This window comes from Spea bombifrons, chromosome 10, assembly GCF_027358695.1.
Source record: "Spea bombifrons isolate aSpeBom1 chromosome 10, aSpeBom1.2.pri, whole genome shotgun sequence".
NCBI classification, from domain to species: domain Eukaryota; kingdom Metazoa; phylum Chordata; class Amphibia; order Anura; family Pelobatidae; genus Spea; species Spea bombifrons.
In genome coordinates, this window is record NC_071096.1 from 9,559,407 (window position 1) to 9,580,472 (window position 21,066).

Consider the following 21,066-nt stretch of genomic DNA (forward strand, 5'->3'; position numbering starts at 1 on the left):
AGGGTAAATAGAATAGACAAACACATGATATTACTCTTATTATAAATCGTATGTTTTCTTGTTTGAATGTTTTCCTTAAATTGCATTTAATGATCACCAGCAGCAAATTATTTAATACTTTTTATTAAATATGCTAGAAGGAGTGCATTTAGTTTTATATTATTAATATTATGCAGATTTGTACTTGTATTTGATTTAATTTATCTTTTTTTTTTCTTGCATTGATTCTTAAGGTTTGCCAGTGGCTGCAGTTTCACTATTTTGTGACCTCAATTCATTCTGCTTTCATGATGTCATAACCTACTGTAAACATCTGCTGCACATCCCGTTGCACAGGCAGATAGCTTTCTAATGTGAAGGAGAGAGGAGGATGAAGCTATTTCTGATTGGATTTATTATTTGGATTGTTTTCAGTGCTTCTGAAAGCTCTGAATATGGAGGTGAGTTTAGCTGTTAATACAGAAAAGATTGTTACCAATAATTTAATTGATGGATATTTGAAGTTTTACAGCTTATTCTATTAATGTAACTATTTAACTCCCCCACCCTTACCACTTTAAAAAAGGTCAATTTCTATAACTGTCAAATAGTTTTAAAAGCTAATTTAATAAAATGTGTATCCTGGATTATTTATATTCCAATACAATTCAGTTTTACTTTATTCTGTGAAAAAATATAATGTAGTGACTTAAACATCTTTTTTTGTGTTATTTTAATTTAAACCAAGACCTCCTGTTTCTCCAATGTCTTTTTATTTCTATTTCAGTCTGTGGAGACAGACCCCTAGTGAAGGATTTCCGTGGCTCCCGCGTGGTTGGGGGAAAGGATGTGGAGCCCGGTGAATGGCCCTGGACAGTGAGCATCCAGAGGAAAAGCAACGGCAGATATTTCCATCTATGTGGCGGTGTCGTCCTGAATGCTTTGTGGGTTCTGACAGCTGCCCATTGCTTTAAGGATCTCGGCAAGTAAGTAATTTAATTGTTTTATGGCAGGAAATGCAGAGTTACCACCGTTTAGGAGACAGGGGCCAGTGCGTATTGCATTACAACTAACTATAACCTTTTAATACAGATATTTTACAAAAATCCCCTGAACCATAGTCATCTGTTCTTTAGGAGAAACCACGAGTGTGCTTATTTCCGAAATATCTGCATAGAACACAACTATTTTGGGGAAACTCAATGACACAAAATAATTGAGTTAATGGGGGCTCGTTCCTTTATGATTTAACAAAAAACAACAAACACAGCATGTGTTCTGGTTAATATGGTATTTATTAATGCCTGAGAAAGTAAGATAACTAATACACTGTATTTTGGTTTATTCAGTGACTATTTCTCCTGGAGAGTTGTGTTTGGGATGAACCAACTAACACAGATGGGGAAAAAGGCTCAGATCCGGACTATAAAACAAAAGATTCGGCATGAGAACTACGATCCTAAAAAAGAACGCAATGACATCGCCCTGCTCAAGTTGAATAAGCAGATCAAATATAATGATTACATTCAGCCAGCGTGTCTCCCTGCCAAAGAAGCGATTCTGAGTAAAATGGATGACTGCTTCATCGCAGGCTGGGGTGTCCTCAAACACAGATGTAAGCACAGCTTTAACTACAGTTTTTTTGTACATACTGTATGTATATTCTTCCTGCTTATCTCAGAGTTATGTGCTTATCTTCTCCTGTGGTCCCTTGCCAGGGATTGGGTGCTTGTAGTGGCTTTCTGGACTTTGGGGCTTGGTGGCCTCATTGTAAGAGTGGTAGGAGACACATGGAGTGGGACAAGGCAGGGAGCTCATTTTTAGGTTTGATTTCTGAGTCCAGCAATGCACTTAAGTCTTTTCTTCTTCAGCCTCTAAATCATCGCACATCCTCCAGGAGGCTCCTGTGAATCTGATTCCGCTGGAACGCTGCAACCGCCCGACCTGGTATAACGGAGCTTTTCTTTTCTTTGAATCACGCAGGGTGACAGTGGAGGGCCTCTGATGTGCAAAGGACACAAAGCCAAGTTTTACATGGTGGTCGGCATCACCAGCTGGGGTCACGGCTGTGCCCGGAAGCAAAAACCTGGAGTTTACACCTCGACCCAGTTCTACCTCGAGTGGATCTTTCAACATCTCACCCAGGAGAAGAAACCTGGTTAAAATTAGCCAAAAGACTTGGCAAAGCTGGCATGAAGACCCATTGATTCTAGGGTGCTCCAGAAATCAAAGAATCCATCGCATCTGGGCCATCTCCTTACGGGAGAGAATAAGAACATGTCAGCAATATTTAGGCTTGATTCTGTAGATTAGTGAACCAATAAATAGAAAAGCATCAATAAGACGTGTACTTGTGATTAACACGGAATGCTGTGGATATAGTCCCTTTCCTTGTAGGTGTATTGTGTAGGACTGGCTAGTGTTTGGGTCACTGAGCTATTTTCACAGAAAACAATGACATTTCTATCTGTAATATAATTACAAGTGGGTTTTCTAATGATTAATGAGCCTGTTAAACTTAGATTAGCAAACACATTGTGCTATTTTAATACTGGAGTGATGAGAGTGATAAAGGGTCTCTTTATGCCTATGAAGTTATTGCGTTTGCAGCTACAATACTCATTTCTATGTGACCCCAAACTTTTGAATGATAGTGTAAATCTGTACTAAGTCATGGCCTATTGTTTTATATTTAAACTCCCACTGTCATAAGTGGCCAACATAGTCACATCCAAGAAGTATTAAGTTAACATATACGTATATATACAGCATATAGATATATATATATATATATATATATATACACATTTATATACAGATATATAGAGGGATACAGTATATATAGATATATATATATATATATATATATATATATATATATATATATATATATATATATAAAGTGACAGAAAGGCCTGTACAGTAGTGGATGGGCGGTATATACGCCCTACTTTGGCTCATTTTGTTTGCCCTTACATGTAAAATTAAAGCCCCAGGGAAAGAGAAGCACAATAAACAACTAAAATCTAGGAATGTGACTTATAAATTGTGTAATGGGTCCCTGGGGTGGAGGATCCAGAAGAGCAGGGTGGGCTGGTGCTCCAACATTTTTTAAAATCCAGACCAGGATTTACAGGTGACAAAGTTCAGCTCACCTGGTCTAATCAGGATATCCTTTGTGTAATGAGGATGTTACTTCCCTGGTCTGATGTCCTCAGATGAAGCCTGGATACAGTCCTTGCTAACTGCAGGAAGGCTTGAGAGCAGATTCTCTGTAGAGATGAATTTGCTGGAAGACCTTAAGCTGCAGCTCTGGTTTGTATCAAACAACCTCTTGGCAAAACAGATCAGGATTTAGTCCTGCACTTGCTAGTTAGTCACTTGGTCTTGCTGGATGGGGAATAGGCCTTAACTCATCCTAAAATGGCATCTCTTCTTCCCTGTCAGGTTCTGCCACACCTCCTCCTGGATAGTTGTCAGAGGCTAGAGCCACACCCACACAAAGTGAAGTATAGTGTCCTCAGAAGTCCAAATATTGTAAATAGCATTTACATATTATAAAAGGGAAAAAAACCAATTAAAATAATGGGCTACATATATATATATATATATTCCAAAAATAGTTACCGGCACTCCTGGGACTTGGTTTCAATAAATCTCTCAAAGCTCTGTGTTACAAGTCAATATATATATATATTTACAATGTTTTGGTTATGCACATTTATGTTGTAAGGCACAAAATATCCACCATTCAGCCACCGCTAACCCTAGGCGCCCCGGCCTGTACAGTAAAAATGACATTTGTCATAATATTCATCATTTTTGCCTGACGCTATTGTGATGATTCAATCATTTCGGATTTCCCCTCTTTCTGATATTCTGATACTAATGCTGTGCAAACATTAGCACTACATACACTATATTCAGAAAACCAGAATAAAGGTCTACTAAACTTCCTATGGAACCAAGTACAATGCCACCATTAGAACATGTGAGGTGTGACAATGTCTCACCCATGGAGGGGTATTTATGGAGGGATTCAGTTAGTTTGCTTTATTTTTCTTTTCTTATTGCCTTTTATCTGCTGTCCCATTGTGCCAGTCCTTCCATTGTCTTCCCATACTCTCCAAAATAAAATTCAAACTCCTGCCCCTTTCCTGTAGAGCCGTTCAGAACACCGCACCCCTGTTTATCTCCACCATTATCTTCAAATGCTCTTCAACCTTTATGACTTCTTCCCACCGCCAGGATGTTACGCACGCTGCAAGTGTTCTCTGGAATTCCCTACCGATACGGAATGACAGCACAACACACAGCAATATGATCCCGCAAAACTTTAATATAGAACTCTTACTACAGCAGATAGAAAATATTTATGTGTGCAAACTTATATGTATGTATTATGTATATATGTGTGTAAGAGTTATGCAATCAATCAATATTACAGCAATCAATCAATCAATGTGGTGTTAAATGATACAGTAACACTTCACCGAGCCAAGTAGTTATCACTCCTCTAGCTGATTAACTCGCAGCTCAGCAGGGACTGGGAAACCCCCCAGAACAGTCTTTCCGAAGAGCCGCTTGTCTTGGACGCAAGGATCGCTGGATCCGTCCTTGGCTGTCCGTGCATGTTCTCGCAAACACCGCAGGTGAGGTTTCAAAGTTTGAAATATATATACATATACAGACACACACAAACATTACATTTATTTATAAAGCGCCGGCAGTTTCCGCAGCGTTGTTACATTCATTAGAACAATTTATAAACACATACAATAACAAACTGGTGTGAAGGAGAAGAGGGCCCTGCATACAATTTGCAAGGGAATCCCAGCATTCTTTATTAGAACTCTTGAATAAACAACATTTTTGCCTCCGTTTTTTGTTTCTGTAACTAACATTTCTTGGGTTAAATAACTCTCTTGTGTTCTTTGTTTTATAAGTTTAACCTTACGTTACATTAAGATCCCCTTTGATTTTTGTTGACGTGTAAAATTTGTGTGTCCCATTGGGAAATAAACAAAGTACGATATAAATATATCACAGTTATCTCTACTTCCACTCCCAGTATGTCTTTGCAGACACATAAATGAATATAGCCCGTTAACCTTCATCAACCATGACTCCTGGACAATATTCTAGCACGCTGTTATTTCTACTACTATTTGCCGAATTGTTCAGAGCTGCGGAGAAGGAGAAAAAATAGTTGATGTGGCTCCTGAACCTTTGTTTCGTTTTCTAAAACAACAAGGAAAATGCACTCCAGTAAAGAATCAAATATCAAAGATTACGACATGTTGAAAACTTTAATCTCTTTGCTATTTTGTGCCGACTTCCCAGCGCTGAGGGATTAATTGGGATGCCGCATTAACGGTTTTGCTAATCTTGGGAAATTTAGCAGTGCCATGACTTTAAACGAGTTACTATATTTAGTAAGCAAAATACAAATGATAAATGCAGTCTGGAACACTCAATGTTCTTTAACTCATAAATGGTACGATCAAAATCTTTCAGGTTATATTCAGCCGAATCATTAAATATAAGGAAACGGTGACATAACAAGTGGGAGGCGAATGTAAGAAATTAGAGTTGGGAGCTATAAACAGAAAAAAGTTAATAATTTTGATTGACATGGGGTGTCTCTCATCCAACATCATAAATGGTTGAACAACCCCAAGGGTGTGTGTAGGTATTAGGGATGATGCACAGCACAGAATAAAAACAAATACTACAGAATGGCTTGTAAAGTAAGAATTGGTGAAGTAAATGTATCAAATCACATGGCTTCTTGATACTGGATATCATATACTTACCCACATAAAGAGCTACTTTTCCACATAAAGAGCTACTTACCCACATAAAGAGCTACTTACCCACATAAAGAGGTGCCACTGTAGGATAGTGTATGGTGTTTGCAGAAATTCCTGTTGATGTGAGTCATATTATTACAAATTAGTTTGAGAAGAACTCAACCAAGAATGGACAGCCACCTACTAGCCTGTCCTAAGGTGCGTTCTCGGTCAGGAGCATCTCAAGTTTAGCTCAGTTGTGCCAAATAGAGGAAAATAGTTCATGGACATACCAGTCTCATCTCCCCCCCCCCCACGTGGGCAGTCCAGAATCGAAATGAGAGGCAAATATTTCCTGCATGAGGGAACCAACAACCCCAGCCATATGTTTTTGCCTTCATGGGCCTTGTCAGTGGGGTCTGGTTGGTATCCCTCTAGTAGCCTTTATTTTGAGTCTTTGAAAGTTTGAATTGCCTAGTAAAGTTTACTCCCAGTGATGCCTACATGTAAACCCATTGGAGAGCAGCCAAGAACAAAGTAATTCTCCTAACGTGGTGCATCTGTTTATCGAAAGTGCGTCTTTCCAATGATTTCCAGAAAGTGTCATTTCATTCAGCTTTAGGTAGAAGAAGGACGTTCCAAACTCTCCAGGTTTCTTTTTGATTCTAAATTAAGTCATTAGAGTTATGTGAAATCTTTTATTAGACCAAAAAAATCACAAAGTAAGATGTAGCATCCCAATGTAGAGGGTTTCAAGAACATGACGGTCACTTCCGCAGACTAACGTGCCATTGAGTGGTATTCTATGAATAAAGCTGCCCTCTAAAAGGTATCACAAGCATTAGAAGACTCTGTCTTCCCTGTGACCAGTAGAGTAATATCCGTTTTCATGCTTCCACACAGATGGTCACTGCTAGAAAGGTTAACATCATTAGCGCCCATTGCTAAATACACAGCTCTTACCGTAATGAACAGTACTTGCTGATAACTAGTGCTGTCACAAACCAGTCAAAACACTATTTTGTTAAATGAAACAGATCACTCTCATTTTTCACATATAGTATTTCATGTGCATTTTCCACGGTAACCTCCCAAATATATTATGTCAGCAACATGAGGTCATATGTTTTTATTTATTTATATATTTATTTATTTATATATATATAGTATCATCACCAGCAGAGCATGTGGTTAGGACCGTACTGTTCTGTTCCTGATGATTGGGTTGGAGAGATAAATAGGAAGCTGAAACGGGAGCCATTGTAATATAAGACCCAGCTGTTACCGCTAGTAATTAGTATTTGACTGAAGTGTCTGGCTAAACAGCAAAGAGGTTGTTAGAGCTGATTGAGAAGAGAAAGTATGTTATCCTTGATATCTCCTAAAATGGTACAAGTGGAAAGCCTGCCATTACTATTTCTAATATTAAATCGGGGACATTGTTTGTATGATTCCAAGATGCTACTAGCAAAGTGACAAGAAGTATACAATATACTTGATGACATTAAAAAGAAATGTGGCAATAATAATGAAATCAATGTATATTACCCATAACATCAATAATTATAATTAATAATTATACAATACTCTTATTTTTATGGTTTTTTACTCAATAACACAGTTTGTGGCAATTTGTATATTGTCACTGCCTTTGGTAAATCTCTATAATTTAGCTTTGAGACCTAAGAAGGCTTCAGGGGATATTTTCGATGACAAACAGAAAATGGGTCCAGAAGCGTCAATGACGGACAGTCAAATGAAAATGGGGACATCTTTTCATAAACAAGAACCATATATAATCAATAAATACATTTACTTTACACAACCCTTACCCATGACTGAGGTAGCGCCAATAAATAACACTTGAAACAAGGATATATCAAATTGTTCTTTTACTAAAGCCAACTATGGATCATTTTCACCACAGTGCAGTGCCTTCCACATTATGACACAAACAGAAATGTAAATTTTTGTTTTTATTTTATTTTAATTCCATTAACACTTGATAAACACATGATAAACTTGTGGCAATCATGTGACAATACTTTTTAAGCCGACACCTTGTTGGCCAACATAATTGTTCACAAACAAACACCTCCAATGTTTTACTTATTTGAACGTTCGTTATAACGACCTGAGGGGCATAGGCGTAAAACCGTATCCCTGTTGCATCCTCCGCCGTCCTATGCACAGCAAGCCCTCATTACCACCAGATTCACAAGGGCACAAGCCCAAGAAGCTTCTCACCTACACTACGCTTCACTACTAACTACAACTCTAGGTGCTTAACCCTTGGAACAGGCCAGCCCAATAACCAACCGGAACAACAAAAAAGGAGAGGGAGGGAGAGAATGCTGTCCCAGGACCAAAAGTTGTAGTGTATTTCCCTAGGGATGACCCTTCTACTTCTAACACTGTCCCTAGCCATTCACTCCACCATGCAGTCAATCATGTCCTTTGATTGACAGCTATCAAAACAGAAAGGGGAGAGCTGCCTGACATCCCCTCAGTGAAGGGGTCCCCTTAGTCCAATTCTTTTCCCCTGGGACTGTTCTTCACCCATGCTTCCTTATTTCACTAGTTTAGGACATCCACCAATTGCAACTCTCCCCTTTAAAGAGCAACCTCTGGTAATTGTGGTCCCTATGTGCTTGGAAAAATAGAGTTAATTCACTATACATTATAAACGGCTTTTCCTGGCTGAGCTGGCCCTTTATTACGGATAGTTTCATCAGGAATCTCACCGACTGAAGTATGAGCTACAAGTGACCATCTATCCGATTCATGGAACAGGAGCTTATAGGAGCTGAAGTCAATGAGAAGAGACGGCAACTCTCCTACTAACTCTCCTGCGCACCCCACCTTTACTGAATAAACCCCTTTACATTACTAAAGCAATTCTACCAAAACATGTGCTAACAGCTGACATTTCTCCTGCAAATAAATGACATGCCAGCTTTGCAAGCTTATCAAATTCACTTCACTTCCATGCACGTTCTTTATATGCTATTTTGTTAGGAACGCGTTGCAGATAAACTGGTAAATCTTCTTTTTAATACAATGTTGAGTTCTTGAGAAGTAATTTTCACGGTGACTCATTGCAGTCTGGAACTGTCAGAAATCTATCAACCTGTACAAAAATGTTCCCGTAGATAATTGATTGAAAACAAGGATTTGACTCAGATACATTAGCCAAACATTAATGCAATTATTAAAGTCATTTGTACAGTAATTTGATTCTAAATTTGGCTTAGATTAGACCTATATATTTTTTTTAAGAATATATGTCACCACCTCGATGTACTTAAACCTATAAAGAGGTGTTCAAAGATTCAAATTCCTAAAGTAAATCTATTAGAAACATTGTATTTGTGCCAACGTTTTCAATAAACCTTCAGCTGTTTCTGGGATGATTTGGTTGAAGTTCTACTTACAATGTAACAATTGGTTTAAAATCTTTCAGGTTGGGCTGTCTCAGACCCCATGTGCTTTGGATGGAAGACTATATAGTAACACAGAGTGGGAATTGTGCCTAATGTTAATCTGAGTTTGGAGATTTGTTGTCCTTGATTTCCTTTTCAGAAGTCCCTTTCCCCTAACGACCTAGGCTTTGAGATAAGAAATGGGTTACTATAAATTGGGCTAAGAATATAGAACTTCCAAACCCAGGTCCACTTTCTTGCTCTCCCAATTAATAAAGCAAGTGATCATTACATCATATCTGAACAACACTGATGAGACCTGGTGCACGGAACCCAGGAGCAAAGTTGTGTTCCGCCTTTCAGTGGGACTGTCCTGTTTCCCTTGTGGGCTTGTGAAGGACATCAGAAGATCTCTAACTTACTCTATTGTGCTGGATAGTTAGGTAGCATTACCTCTCTTGCCTCTTGTGTGACAGTGGAGGTCCAGGTCCCATGATTTCTCCACCAAACCACCAGGGAAGAAGCCCATCCATCCCACTGAGGATGGCAGATAAGCGTAGTTTGCTTTTAGACATAAGAGCCCCGGTAAAACTCTACATTTTTAATTTTGTTATTTATATCAAATGCTTTCTTATTTCTTTAAATTCAGACAATCCATGGATTTTTAAACAAGAATGTGTTCGTTAAACACACAGTATTGTTATCTCATGATCGCATTTCTTTATTAGTTCGTAAATATTTTCTAGGAGTATATTTTCCTAATCAAAACTTTCTAGAAATTACTTTTAAATATCGTCATGCTCACAACATTAAGGTAGATTTTAAATGCTCCTCCATAATAACAGTTCCAATAATCCCAATAAATATTTGAAAGCAGTCACAGCTCACATAGGAAGTAATTGCCAACAAAAATATTTTGAAAACATTTACCAGAAATTGAACAGAATGTGTTTGCCGGCTTCTGACCTGGACATAGGACTTTTCCAGATAATTTGCTTTCAATGATTTCAGTTTTCGCTTACTATTAACTTCTTGTTCTGACTTTTTATAGCTATTTTCCCATCTCAGTAAAATACCTAATTATTGTTATTAACTTAAATGGGAAGTCACATGGAAAATGGTTCCTTCTTGAGCATAAACCTGGATACGGTAATGTAGGTCGGCCATTGTCAGTCACGTGATATTTTGGATCACATACACCACACTGAGCTGATGCTTTATGGCAATGCTAATGAAGTCCACTCCTCCATAGACTTTTATTAGCTAAAGTGTCAGGCTGGGTGTTTAAGACTGAGATTTTCTGTTGTTTTACAAGAAGGAGGCTTTACAAGAAGGTAGGTTCTAGTACATTGTTCAAAAATAACTAGAATCAACACGTTTTCTAGAAATTCAATGAAGAATTTCCTAGAAATTAACAAATCCATTAAAGCAAATGGGACAATAATCACTTTAATGTCTGCTCATATCAGAAATATGATTTTCTCACTGAATTGAATACCAAAGTTCTGTGTGTTTTATGTTGAAACTTAATGTGGATCTGTGTTAATCTAGAACAGATTTTTGAATGTCTAGAGTAGCAAGAAAACTTGCTAAACTTCATTGTCACACCTAATTTTTGACAGCAAAGCATTTTAAGATCTGCTCAAATACCCAGCGGGCTGATCAGACAGACAGGAATGGTGTGCATGAAAGGAAGTTCTCTTGCCCATAACTGATAAATAGGGTTATAGGAGGAAACTACGTTGATGGGAGGGTAGAGAGACTCAAGGAAAGATAATATTAAAACAAGACTTGGATAATGGATGGGTGAATTGTGGAGAGGTCACTAAATAAACGTAAAGAAAGCTTGGAAAAGTCTGGAGGATAAAGCAGAGTATATGTTACTGCTAAAGATGTTGGAAATAAATGCTACATGGAGGTAAAGAGGTAAAGAAACAGGGACTGTGAGAAAGGAAAGTAGTTGATGGAGGAGAAAGGGGGAAAGGAATTGGTTCTTGGGATTAGTCCATTATTTTAAACAAAAAAAAAACATAATTGATTAAAAAAACACAAGCGCTAAATATTATTTATTATAGAACTGGGTGATACTGAAGCAGCGACGTATTTTGACCAAGGTCCTCTAGGGTGAACAAGCCACCTGGTATAACTCAAGGGGCTGGATACAAGGTAGATCTATGAACTCCCCCAAAACCCGATTTAAACTATGGAGGACTGTACCAAGCTGTCACATCCTCCATCAACTGCATTAAAAGGCCATGTGGGTCTTCAAGACACAGAGCGACCAAGTTATGATGTCATATCACAGCACGGAGGACGGTTGGCATAGAGAGGGGTTGGATGGGGTGTTGCTTTCCGTCGTAGCTTAAAGTAGCTCCAAATATTAATATGACTCTTCCATGATGCTCATCAATGAGGTGGATTTCATCTTCAGGTTAGAAGCGAATTACCATGGCAACCAAAGGAATGTTCCTGCTGATTGGACAAGTAGTTTTAATGGCGATAAGACCACGATTTGCACCTGCATGGCTGTAAGTACGGTAATCCAAAGTTCCTTCAGGATGCTGAATGTTGACCCCTTTTTGATGCTATAGACCTGTGTATGTAATGTATAGCCCTGAATTCTTACCATCATTTGTGCGCTGTGGCTTTTACAGACCTTTCCTTCTAAGACAATTCTTAATCTTGAGGCATTTAAAAGAAATTCCTTTCGACACATATGCAAGTCTTACAATGTAAGAGATGTCGTCGTCACATTGACAGCAAAACATCTCAAAAGCTTCTCAAATACCCGGCAGGCTGATCAGTTAGGTGTGGTGTACTTAAAGGAACATTCTTTTTGTTATTCAGTGCCGAAAAAACAAACCCCATAGATATTTTAGGTAAACAAATAAATCTTGACATTTTGAGATGTCTGAACTTGTTGTGTATTTTCTCCTAAATTATACAAGAAAAAAAAAGCCAAATATTTACTCTCTATATGATCCTTTTGTCTCACAGGTGGAAAAAAAAATGCTCAAGTATCTTTGGGTAATATAATAAAAAACCCAACTAAGCTATTTTGCACTTGACTCCAAAAGACAATCCAATTTCTCCTTGAAAGAAGAGGCTCTAGAATATTAATGTCTATTCTATTATTTATAGCCCTGTATGTTCTGTTTTTCTAAAAAAGCACCCAGACCCTTTTTGAAGGCATCTCTTGTGTCAGAACCTCCTCTCTTGGCAGTGAATTCCATACCTTTATTGTCCTTACTGTAGAGAAACCCTTCCAGTCATAGAGGAATAACTCTTGTTCTTTGTACATTTCTGTTAATGAACAGGTCACTAGAGAGCTCTTTATATTGGCCTCGCACATATTTATACAACGTTATAATATGCCCTCTAAGACACCATTTTTCTAGCGTATAGAGTAGACTTGCACATTTGAATTTGTACAAAAGAAATTTACCATGCAAGGAGGAACCCAATGAAAGTGAAGCAGAGAGCTTGTTTTTTTCATTCACTTTTATTAATACTCCCTCTCACACTCTCTTTCATTCTCTCATACTCTCTAATGCGCTCATACTCACTCTCTCTCTCATGCTCTCTCACACTCTCATTCACATTCACATTCTCAATGTCTCCCTACCTTTTCTGTAACTGCTTCTGTGTCCCTTTCTCCTGTCCTGCAGCCCACTTCCTCTATTGCCTATTCTTGTTCTTCTGTCTCCTATCTTTGGCCACTTTTCCCTGCTATCCATCACAAACGCCAGGTCTCCCGGAGCACTTCTGCAAAAGGGCAGAGCCTCTGGGCACATCCTCTGCATTGATTGAAGGAATGGGGGAGAGGTTGTCTCTGTGTCTCAACCCTTTTGTGAAAGTACCCAGTGAAATCAGAAAAATAAAGACAGATTCATGGAGAAAGAGAAGGGTTTCTGCACCTCTCTTTCTCCCTGAATCTGTCCACATTTGCCACATCTTACCAATTTTTGCATATACTTTTTAATAACATAGGGGAAAACCTGGAATCTGTGCACCATGTTACTGTAGCTTGAAGCATTAGAGAGGTGCCCAGGGTGCACATACAGGACCAGAAAAAAAGTTTATAGAATTAAGAAACATCAGTTATTTGCCCATTTTGAAATCTTTATAAGGGATATGTATTACATGCAAATGTGTTTAAATCTTGGCCGCATATTTTTTTATACATCTAGATAACCCAGACTCTCTGCCATTTTGTCTCTCTCAGCCTGGATATCAGCAAGCTGCATCAATGTTTGCCTGTCCCGCTCTGTATTAGTCGGTATTGCTTCCAGCTTACATTGGACCGTATCTCTTTCCCTTAAAGCTTGATCTCTGGAGCGGATAGCCAATGCTAACTCCTCCTCTTTTAGAAGCATAACTGCCCCCATTTGCTTTAGCTGGCCTTCTCTGGCCTGTAGCTGATCCTTGCAATATTCCAGTTCAGCCTTTACTTGGGAATACATGTCGTTTAGTGTTGAATTAGCCTTATGAAGTTCAGCACTCTCTTTACTGGCTTTAAACAAGACTTGGATTTCATCTTGTAGTGTTTTTTAACCTCTATTAATTCATGTTCTTTTAGCATACACTCATCAGTCAGCTTTTCCTTTCCACACACCATAAATGTGGCCCGGTAGTGGATACTTTCTCCTTGTATCCATCTGCCCTTCTGGGTTTCTGCAATGATCAGTGAATGGGTAACACTTTGCACAGCCACGTCGCTTCTCTGTACAAATGAAGACCATCGTAGCTTGCCCATTAAGAAGCTCTACCCTGTGTGGTCTACACGATACAGCCAAGCGCACACCATCTTCAAGCGGTTTCCCTGTAGCTTGTTCACCATCACTCCATTTGATGCCAAGCCCATGTTTATGGTCATTTACCCTAGATGCATGTAAACGGTGTACCTTACTGTCACCTGTAGAAGGTTCCACCTTTGAAGTAGGGTTTCTACCGGACCTGGGACCACCTGCTCCCTGGAGCAGCTTACTGCCATGTTGCTCTACTATTTGAGCTAATTCCCCCTGGGGTTCACACTATCACAATATATATATATATATATATATATATATATATATACATACTGTATGTATATATGTAATGCAATGTCAGGATGCAAAGCAACCTGCCAATGTCCTCATCTCTGACCCTTTAAATCCCCTAGGCTTAGCCATGAATGATCACTCAAAGAACAAATTAGACTTGAACAAACAACTTATAATTGGTTTGTGTGTATTTTACCAAGTAAAACATGCCTGTAGTTGGTTTCTTGTTACTATGGAAACATCGATGTTTGAGAATTTTTTTGAGATATGGATTTATCTAGATTTTTTTCCTGAAGACTCATGAAACCTGTCTCTTTGGATAACAAGCATTTTGTATGTGGATAAAATGAAGGCATCCTTCCTTCCTCAAAGAACAAGGGCCATAAAGCCTTAATAACCAGACAGAGACAACACGAGGACATGGCAGTGGAAGTGGTGGGGGTGATGCTCGGGATAAGAGTGGCAATCAGTTGTCATGGTAACTGGATTTCGCCATTGCTCTTAAAGCCAGATCAAAAGGTTTGAGAGGACCTTGTCAAATGCATCTAGCACTAAAAATAGAATGCGGAACCATGATGTTGTATGGTGCCCTGTTTTCCAAAGATGTGGGATCCACTCAACAGGGTTAGTGCACTTTGAAGCGTAACTAAGAGAAAACGGTATGCTGAAAACACATCCAAGCTAAAACCTGTTTGAACCATTATTGTTCATTAAATGGTAAAATCCCTGCAGAATGGACTCGAACTGGCCCTCTGGCACACCGGGCAAATGCCCCCATACTCAGATCGTGGCCAGTGGCTGGATATTCCCGGTCACATGTTATGCGAGTATAAAAACTTAGCGTGCGGCCGCAAAAATCAACCTTCTGATCAAACTTATGTCCTCAGGTAGCCGCTGGCCTTAAAGTGATCATAATTGCCAGTCCATTCCTACTGTAGTTTTTTTGTAGATAAAATTATATTTTCCACCAAATTGGATTCCTGGAGGGGACATTTTTCACACCTACCTCTGGGGAAAAAAAAAACTTGTAAAAATGATTTGGTAAAAGCCCTGAATGCAGATAACTGATAACACATTATTCCTCACTATCAGTATTCTAAATTAAAATTGTATAAGCAGTGGGAAATTTTCTTTTTTTTCTTTCTTTCCCAAGCTGTTTCACGGGAAGACAAAATGTGTGAAACAAATATATCAATTAACTAAAGTACTAATGGTGACTCAGTAAATCATACATGTTCCTACAAAGCCTATCTTTTATCAGCTGTGAAACAGTAGCGTGCAGCAATTGGGATTAACTGAGTCTGGACTTTTGTTTGAATGAATAGGTATCATTTCTTATTATTGTAACATAAAACTATTACAGGTGAACAATAGCCCAACTCCCGTTTCACGTAAGGCTTCAGTCCCTCTAAGCCCTCAAAGGAGCATATTCTCTCTCTTTCCTCTATTCATATCCTTTGCGATCAGAAATACTTTTTTTCTTGGCTTCTGTAGAAGTTGGAGACATTTTTCTTTAATCAGTAAAACACAAATGAACAACCTAGGTGGCCTAAATGCAATTTATAGATTCTATGAAAAATGTATTACATACCAAGAAGTCCAGATGGGTCAACATCTGTTCTATTTTAGTGCATTAAGGCTTTATTTAAATGTTATCACTGTGTATTGACTATTGGCCCCAAGGACAGAAGATGATCCAGCAGAATGTGATCACTAAGGATCAGGATCCCTTGTAGTTGTCCTGCCCAAGAGAAAGACCTCCACATCCATCTCTGTCCCTCATTATTCCTAGGAGGTCATATAAGGATTTGATCAGTGGGTACAGAAATCAGTACAGATTTATGAGCCTCATTGGGTCTGATGGTCCCAAACTGGTGTGCTTGTCCCATCTACTCACCTTAAATATCCACAAATTGTCTTCAAGGTAGGGAATGTCAACATGGGGCTGAGGAGGCAGCTATACCTCTGCAACAAAGCAGGCCCTGGGGGAAGAGGTTTATTGAGATACTTTCTGGTGGAAAGTTACGAAAGTGGAGTGATCTGAGGGAACATTTTATTGGTTACTATGGTAACTGTAGGACATTTGCCACTTGGTGCCAGAATTCCTCTTAATGCAGAATCACTGATGTGTTTCTTTCATCAGACTCAGCATTTAAGAAGGATTAGCCTGAAAATCTGGACAGTTTTCAAGATGAACTCACTTTTTAATTGATTTTTGTATTTCAACCAACACTATATACATATATACAAACAAATATAGCTAGTCTTCTGTGACCCTCTCTATTCCTTAAGGTCTGATTAGTATTATCACGGGCATTGCAAGGTGAGGCCTACGTGCAACTTCGATTCTAGACACATCCAGAATCCTATGACCATTTAGGAAACCCAAACCCAAGATCTACAGGGCCAAATATTGTATCGGCTGGAAAAAAAAGTATTTCTTTTTTGAGGCTGCACATTAAATCCTCAACGGGGAGGTAAAGAGCTTTCAAGCTCTAGAGAAACCAAACCTGCGATTCACATGTAATCTATTACAGGGCAAAGAAGAGAACAAATTGTAACTGCATTTGACAGCGCATATTAATTCAGATGTTGCTTCACTTTTTTTGTCTCCTGTATGGATGGTTTGTATAATTGAGATAAATGTGTCCAGGTCACAGTTAAGAATTAATCAGGTGCCACAGCTGCCACAGAAAGCTCCTTTCCAGCCGCTTCGTGGAAGCCACTGCAGGCCAGAAAGCTACAGCACGTACAACGTGACAGGTGTAACAACCACAAAAGAGGATATAAAGTGTCTATAAGATGATTGTACGAGGAAGATGACATTCAGCAGCACTTACAAAGAGAATCCAGGAGCCCAGGAGACATTCAAGAAACAAAATACAGTGGATCACAAAGAGTCTCTGGGAAACACCTGGTTTTATTTGACTGTCTAGACAAAAGACCATCTGTGGTTAACAAATATGAAGGTACAGTTATGCATTAAAGCCTCAATCTGGGGGGGGGATCACAGGGGCATTAAGAAGAGGACAAGAGAAAAAAAGCTTGAAGCAGAACACAGGAGCAGGAACATAAGAATAGCTACCATAAGGATGTGCCAGAAACTGGCAACAATAAAATCCAGGTAAGGATGGAAACCGTCAAAGTTAAACTTAAGTGGAGCTAACCTAGGAGCCATATGGGAACAGCTTTCAGAATAGCAAATAACAATTGATGACATATAGAATAATGGGTTTGTTATTGGTTCTAAGGCTCCTGTAACCACTTTTCTGCCGCTTTAAAGCCACTAGGTGAGGGAACGTGCCAGGGTCGCGTGATCCCACTGGGAAAGCATGGCGTGTATTAGGATGATGTATATGTAAGCTCGAGTCTGTATGTGCACGTTTCAGTGTATTAGCATGACTATGGGTGCGTAACTGTATGTGTGGTAGCATGAGTTTATATGTGTATGTGTGTGTAAGCATGAGTGTGTAAATGTGGTTTGAGTGTGTGTTTACTCATCTTTATAGAATGAGTGTGTAAATATGTGTGACAGCGTGTAAAATGTGTTCCAGTGTGTATTTTACCGAGGGGGCTTGAAAGGGGCCAATGAGGCAGATGGCTAAGACCTTGCTGGTATTCTATGTACGAGTCTTCATAATATAGACAGGACCTTTGCAATTGAAGAATGAAAATGTCATATCATGTATATGGCTTAGATTATCTGTGTATTTTAGTCTAAATGTTTAATATTGCATTTAAATACTGGAATTTTTATTTGAATGTACATATTGAAATATTCAAAATCACTGTGAATTTTGCAGCTTTTTTTGCAGCTAAAGCAATGACAAGCATGAAAATGGCATCACAGTTCATACGATGTTTCATCATGCCTGTCACCTATATATATATATATATATATATATATATATATATATATATATATTGATGGAAACTTCCCACATAGTTTCCCCACGGGTGGAAATTGCTTTTTTTAGAGCTGGACACATTTTTTCCCACCCAGATCTAACAGTTAATGTGGTAAAATGTCAATTTGAAATCTTAGCGAAAATGAGAACAGTCCTCCTGAAAGTATACGGGTTATTTATGTCCCATTGGCCCTTTTTTGTTTTGTCAGCCAAGGCACCATATAATCCTATCTCTGAACGTTCGGTGCTATATGTGTGTATGTGACTGGGGAGAACAGAACATAGAACTGAGAGGGTGTTAGATAAGTAAGTAAGTTAGATCAGGCTTCTAGCAGAAGTGCCATACAAAAAAAGAGAATGAGATGCTCATCAAGAACAGACAGCCGCTTCATAGCTTGTTCCATGGTGCGTCTCCGCTTGGGAGCATATAGAATTTTAGCTCTCTTGAGCCATTACAGAGAAAAAATCTCCATCTACATATCAGTCTGATCCTGCCCAAAAGGAAAGTCCAGGACCGAAACACGAGGCAAATTTCCTCAGACCTACGAGATGCTCCCAAGCGAGGACAAACTGTAGGACGGGCTATGAAGCGATATCTCATACTCCTTTTGTATGGCATTCTAGCAGAAAGTGGAAGTGGTCAATAACGGTGTTTCAAGTATATGTCGAAGAACATAAACATTATATAAATTTAAATAAAATAATTAAATCACGCATGGCATAGGCATATGGCTGTCCTGAATTTACAACAAAACTGAGGACAGAATAAAGTTTGAGGTTTTTGAAGCGGGAAAAGCGTGAAGACTAGAAAGGTCACATTGTCCTTATGTACTTTGAAATTCCATTTTTCTACCATGGTTATACACTAGATTTGCGAGATGGAATTTATTACTAAATAACAACAATTATGAGTTTTTTTTTATTCTGCATTGACTTGACAAAAAACCAAACTGGAATATTGAATTTTATCAAAAACTGCTTTATGTATGTTTTTTTTTTTTTTTAATCCCTGAAAGATAGTAACTTCTTGCTCCACAAGCATTTGTAAACCCATTGCCTGCTCGCCACTCAAAGATTACTTAATGCTTTTTTTTTGTTGGATACAGACAGAATTCTACCAATGTGATTCTAGGAAACACCGTTGACATCCAGAAAAATACCGCAAACACGTTATTAGAATTTATTACAGTTCACACAGTAATAAGCAACTGAAAGAAATGAGCTGCTATAAATTAAACATTTTTTATTTTTAAAAAAAGTAGAATTGGTCTATTTTCTGTGATTTTTAAATGGGAAACTAGCAAGAATAGTATTAATTTGTGTGTTCTTAATCATTTAATTTATTAACATTTTTCGGTCAACAGCATTTTTTTTCCCTTTTCAATTAGCGTTCGTGATACTGATAAGAACAAACATCCTTGTTCTCATGGAAAATTCATTAGCCCAGGCACTACTGAATAGCTTCCCTGAATAAGATTATTCACAGAGTGTAAAACACACCTCCGAGCCGTTCCAAAACATTCTTTGACCTCTTATAACATTTGTATCATCCACTCTAGCAAGGGCATGACCTTTCTGAAAATTGTATTTTCTTCCCCAATTGAGTTTTCACTGCACTTTACAGGTCAAATCTTGGGAATTATTATGTTTTTTTAAGAAATATATAATAGTGGCCGGGACTGGCATCAGACAAACCAGGCTTGTCCTGTTGGCCATTGCCCAATGGAGCCTCCTGTGTACTTGGTATTGCGGCAGATCCCCCCAACAAGGAGCTCAGAATGTTTGCTGGGTATGAGGGTATCGCAGGGTTCTACAGCTACAAAAATCACAATCATTTTTATAGAAACAGCAGGAAATTGGTTAAGAAATTAAATCGCATAGCTAAAATGCATTTTTCTTCTTCTAAGAACCTTACTCAGATATAAAACGAGTGATTGGTCGGTGACGCCATCGCATAAAAATCTTGGTAAAGCTCTGCATCTCTAGACATGACAATATATTTACCTATTTACCTATTTCTGGTGTAAAAAAGTAACAATTAACCCCTTAAGGACAATGGGCGGTCCCTAAACCCATTGAAAACATTGCATTTTCAGCCCGTATATGTAAGGGCTTTGTCATTAAGGGGTTAAAAAAAACACACACATCACACATTTGCTTAGTGAACATTGAAAATTAGACTTGGATATTAGTGACGGAATTCTAAAGCGGAACGGTTTTTAAAAAGAAGTAAAAATAATGTTTTTCATACTAATTATTTGATGTATACATTTTTTTTTTCCTTTTTTTTATATTACATTTTCCCTAATACACATCATAGTAAATCTTATAGTATAAGCCGACCATTGGATTAAAATATATTTAAATAATAGCCTAAGCTGTTGAAACATTATTTTTTTTAAATAGTATTTTTTTATGCTTTCAAATAAATTATTAGAATGGGGTTAAAATACTTTGCAGGACATACATGTGAGTGCTGGACAAACAATAACCCATCCAAGAATAAAAATACCCAAGGTAATTTGATTACTGTCATTTACAAAACCATTTTATGTTGGCAGTTAAACTAATAACAAGGACCGTTTCAGCATAGTTAATTTGAGGTAAGTGATTTTTTTTTCTTTGGCTATGAAAGACTGCTTCTTTAAATAGATTTACCATCTGTCATAGCCAGGGGAACTGAACGGTGACATAATTCCAGCGGGGCTAAGTATAGCTTTTTATTTACTACATCGTTTATGTGGATCTATTTTGGATTTTTTTTTTTTTTGGTGAGATTTCCTGGAGAATACTACATTCATTTTTTTTTTAATGAATATTCATAGATTTGTAGTAACCCGTACTTAAGTTTGTCTATCCGTATTCATACAGTGTTAGTCTAAGAAATAGAATATAATAACAATGATAATGTAATAATGTAATG

The 21,066-nt window shown here is 38.1% G+C and overlaps 1 protein-coding gene across 1 annotated transcript; it reads left to right on the forward strand.

Annotated features, from left to right (window-relative positions):
* The first annotated feature begins 361 nt into the window (after nt 1–361).
* LOC128467599 (acrosin-like) lies at nt 362–2,300 on the forward strand. The gene is made up of 4 exons (XM_053449272.1): nt 362–440; nt 767–965; nt 1,329–1,623; nt 1,963–2,300. The coding sequence occupies exons 1-4, from the start codon at nt 371–373 to the stop codon at nt 2,140–2,142; spliced, it is 744 nt and encodes a 247-aa protein (XP_053305247.1). The 5' UTR covers nt 362–370; the 3' UTR covers nt 2,143–2,300.
* Nucleotides 2,301–21,066: the final 18,766 nt, after the last annotated feature.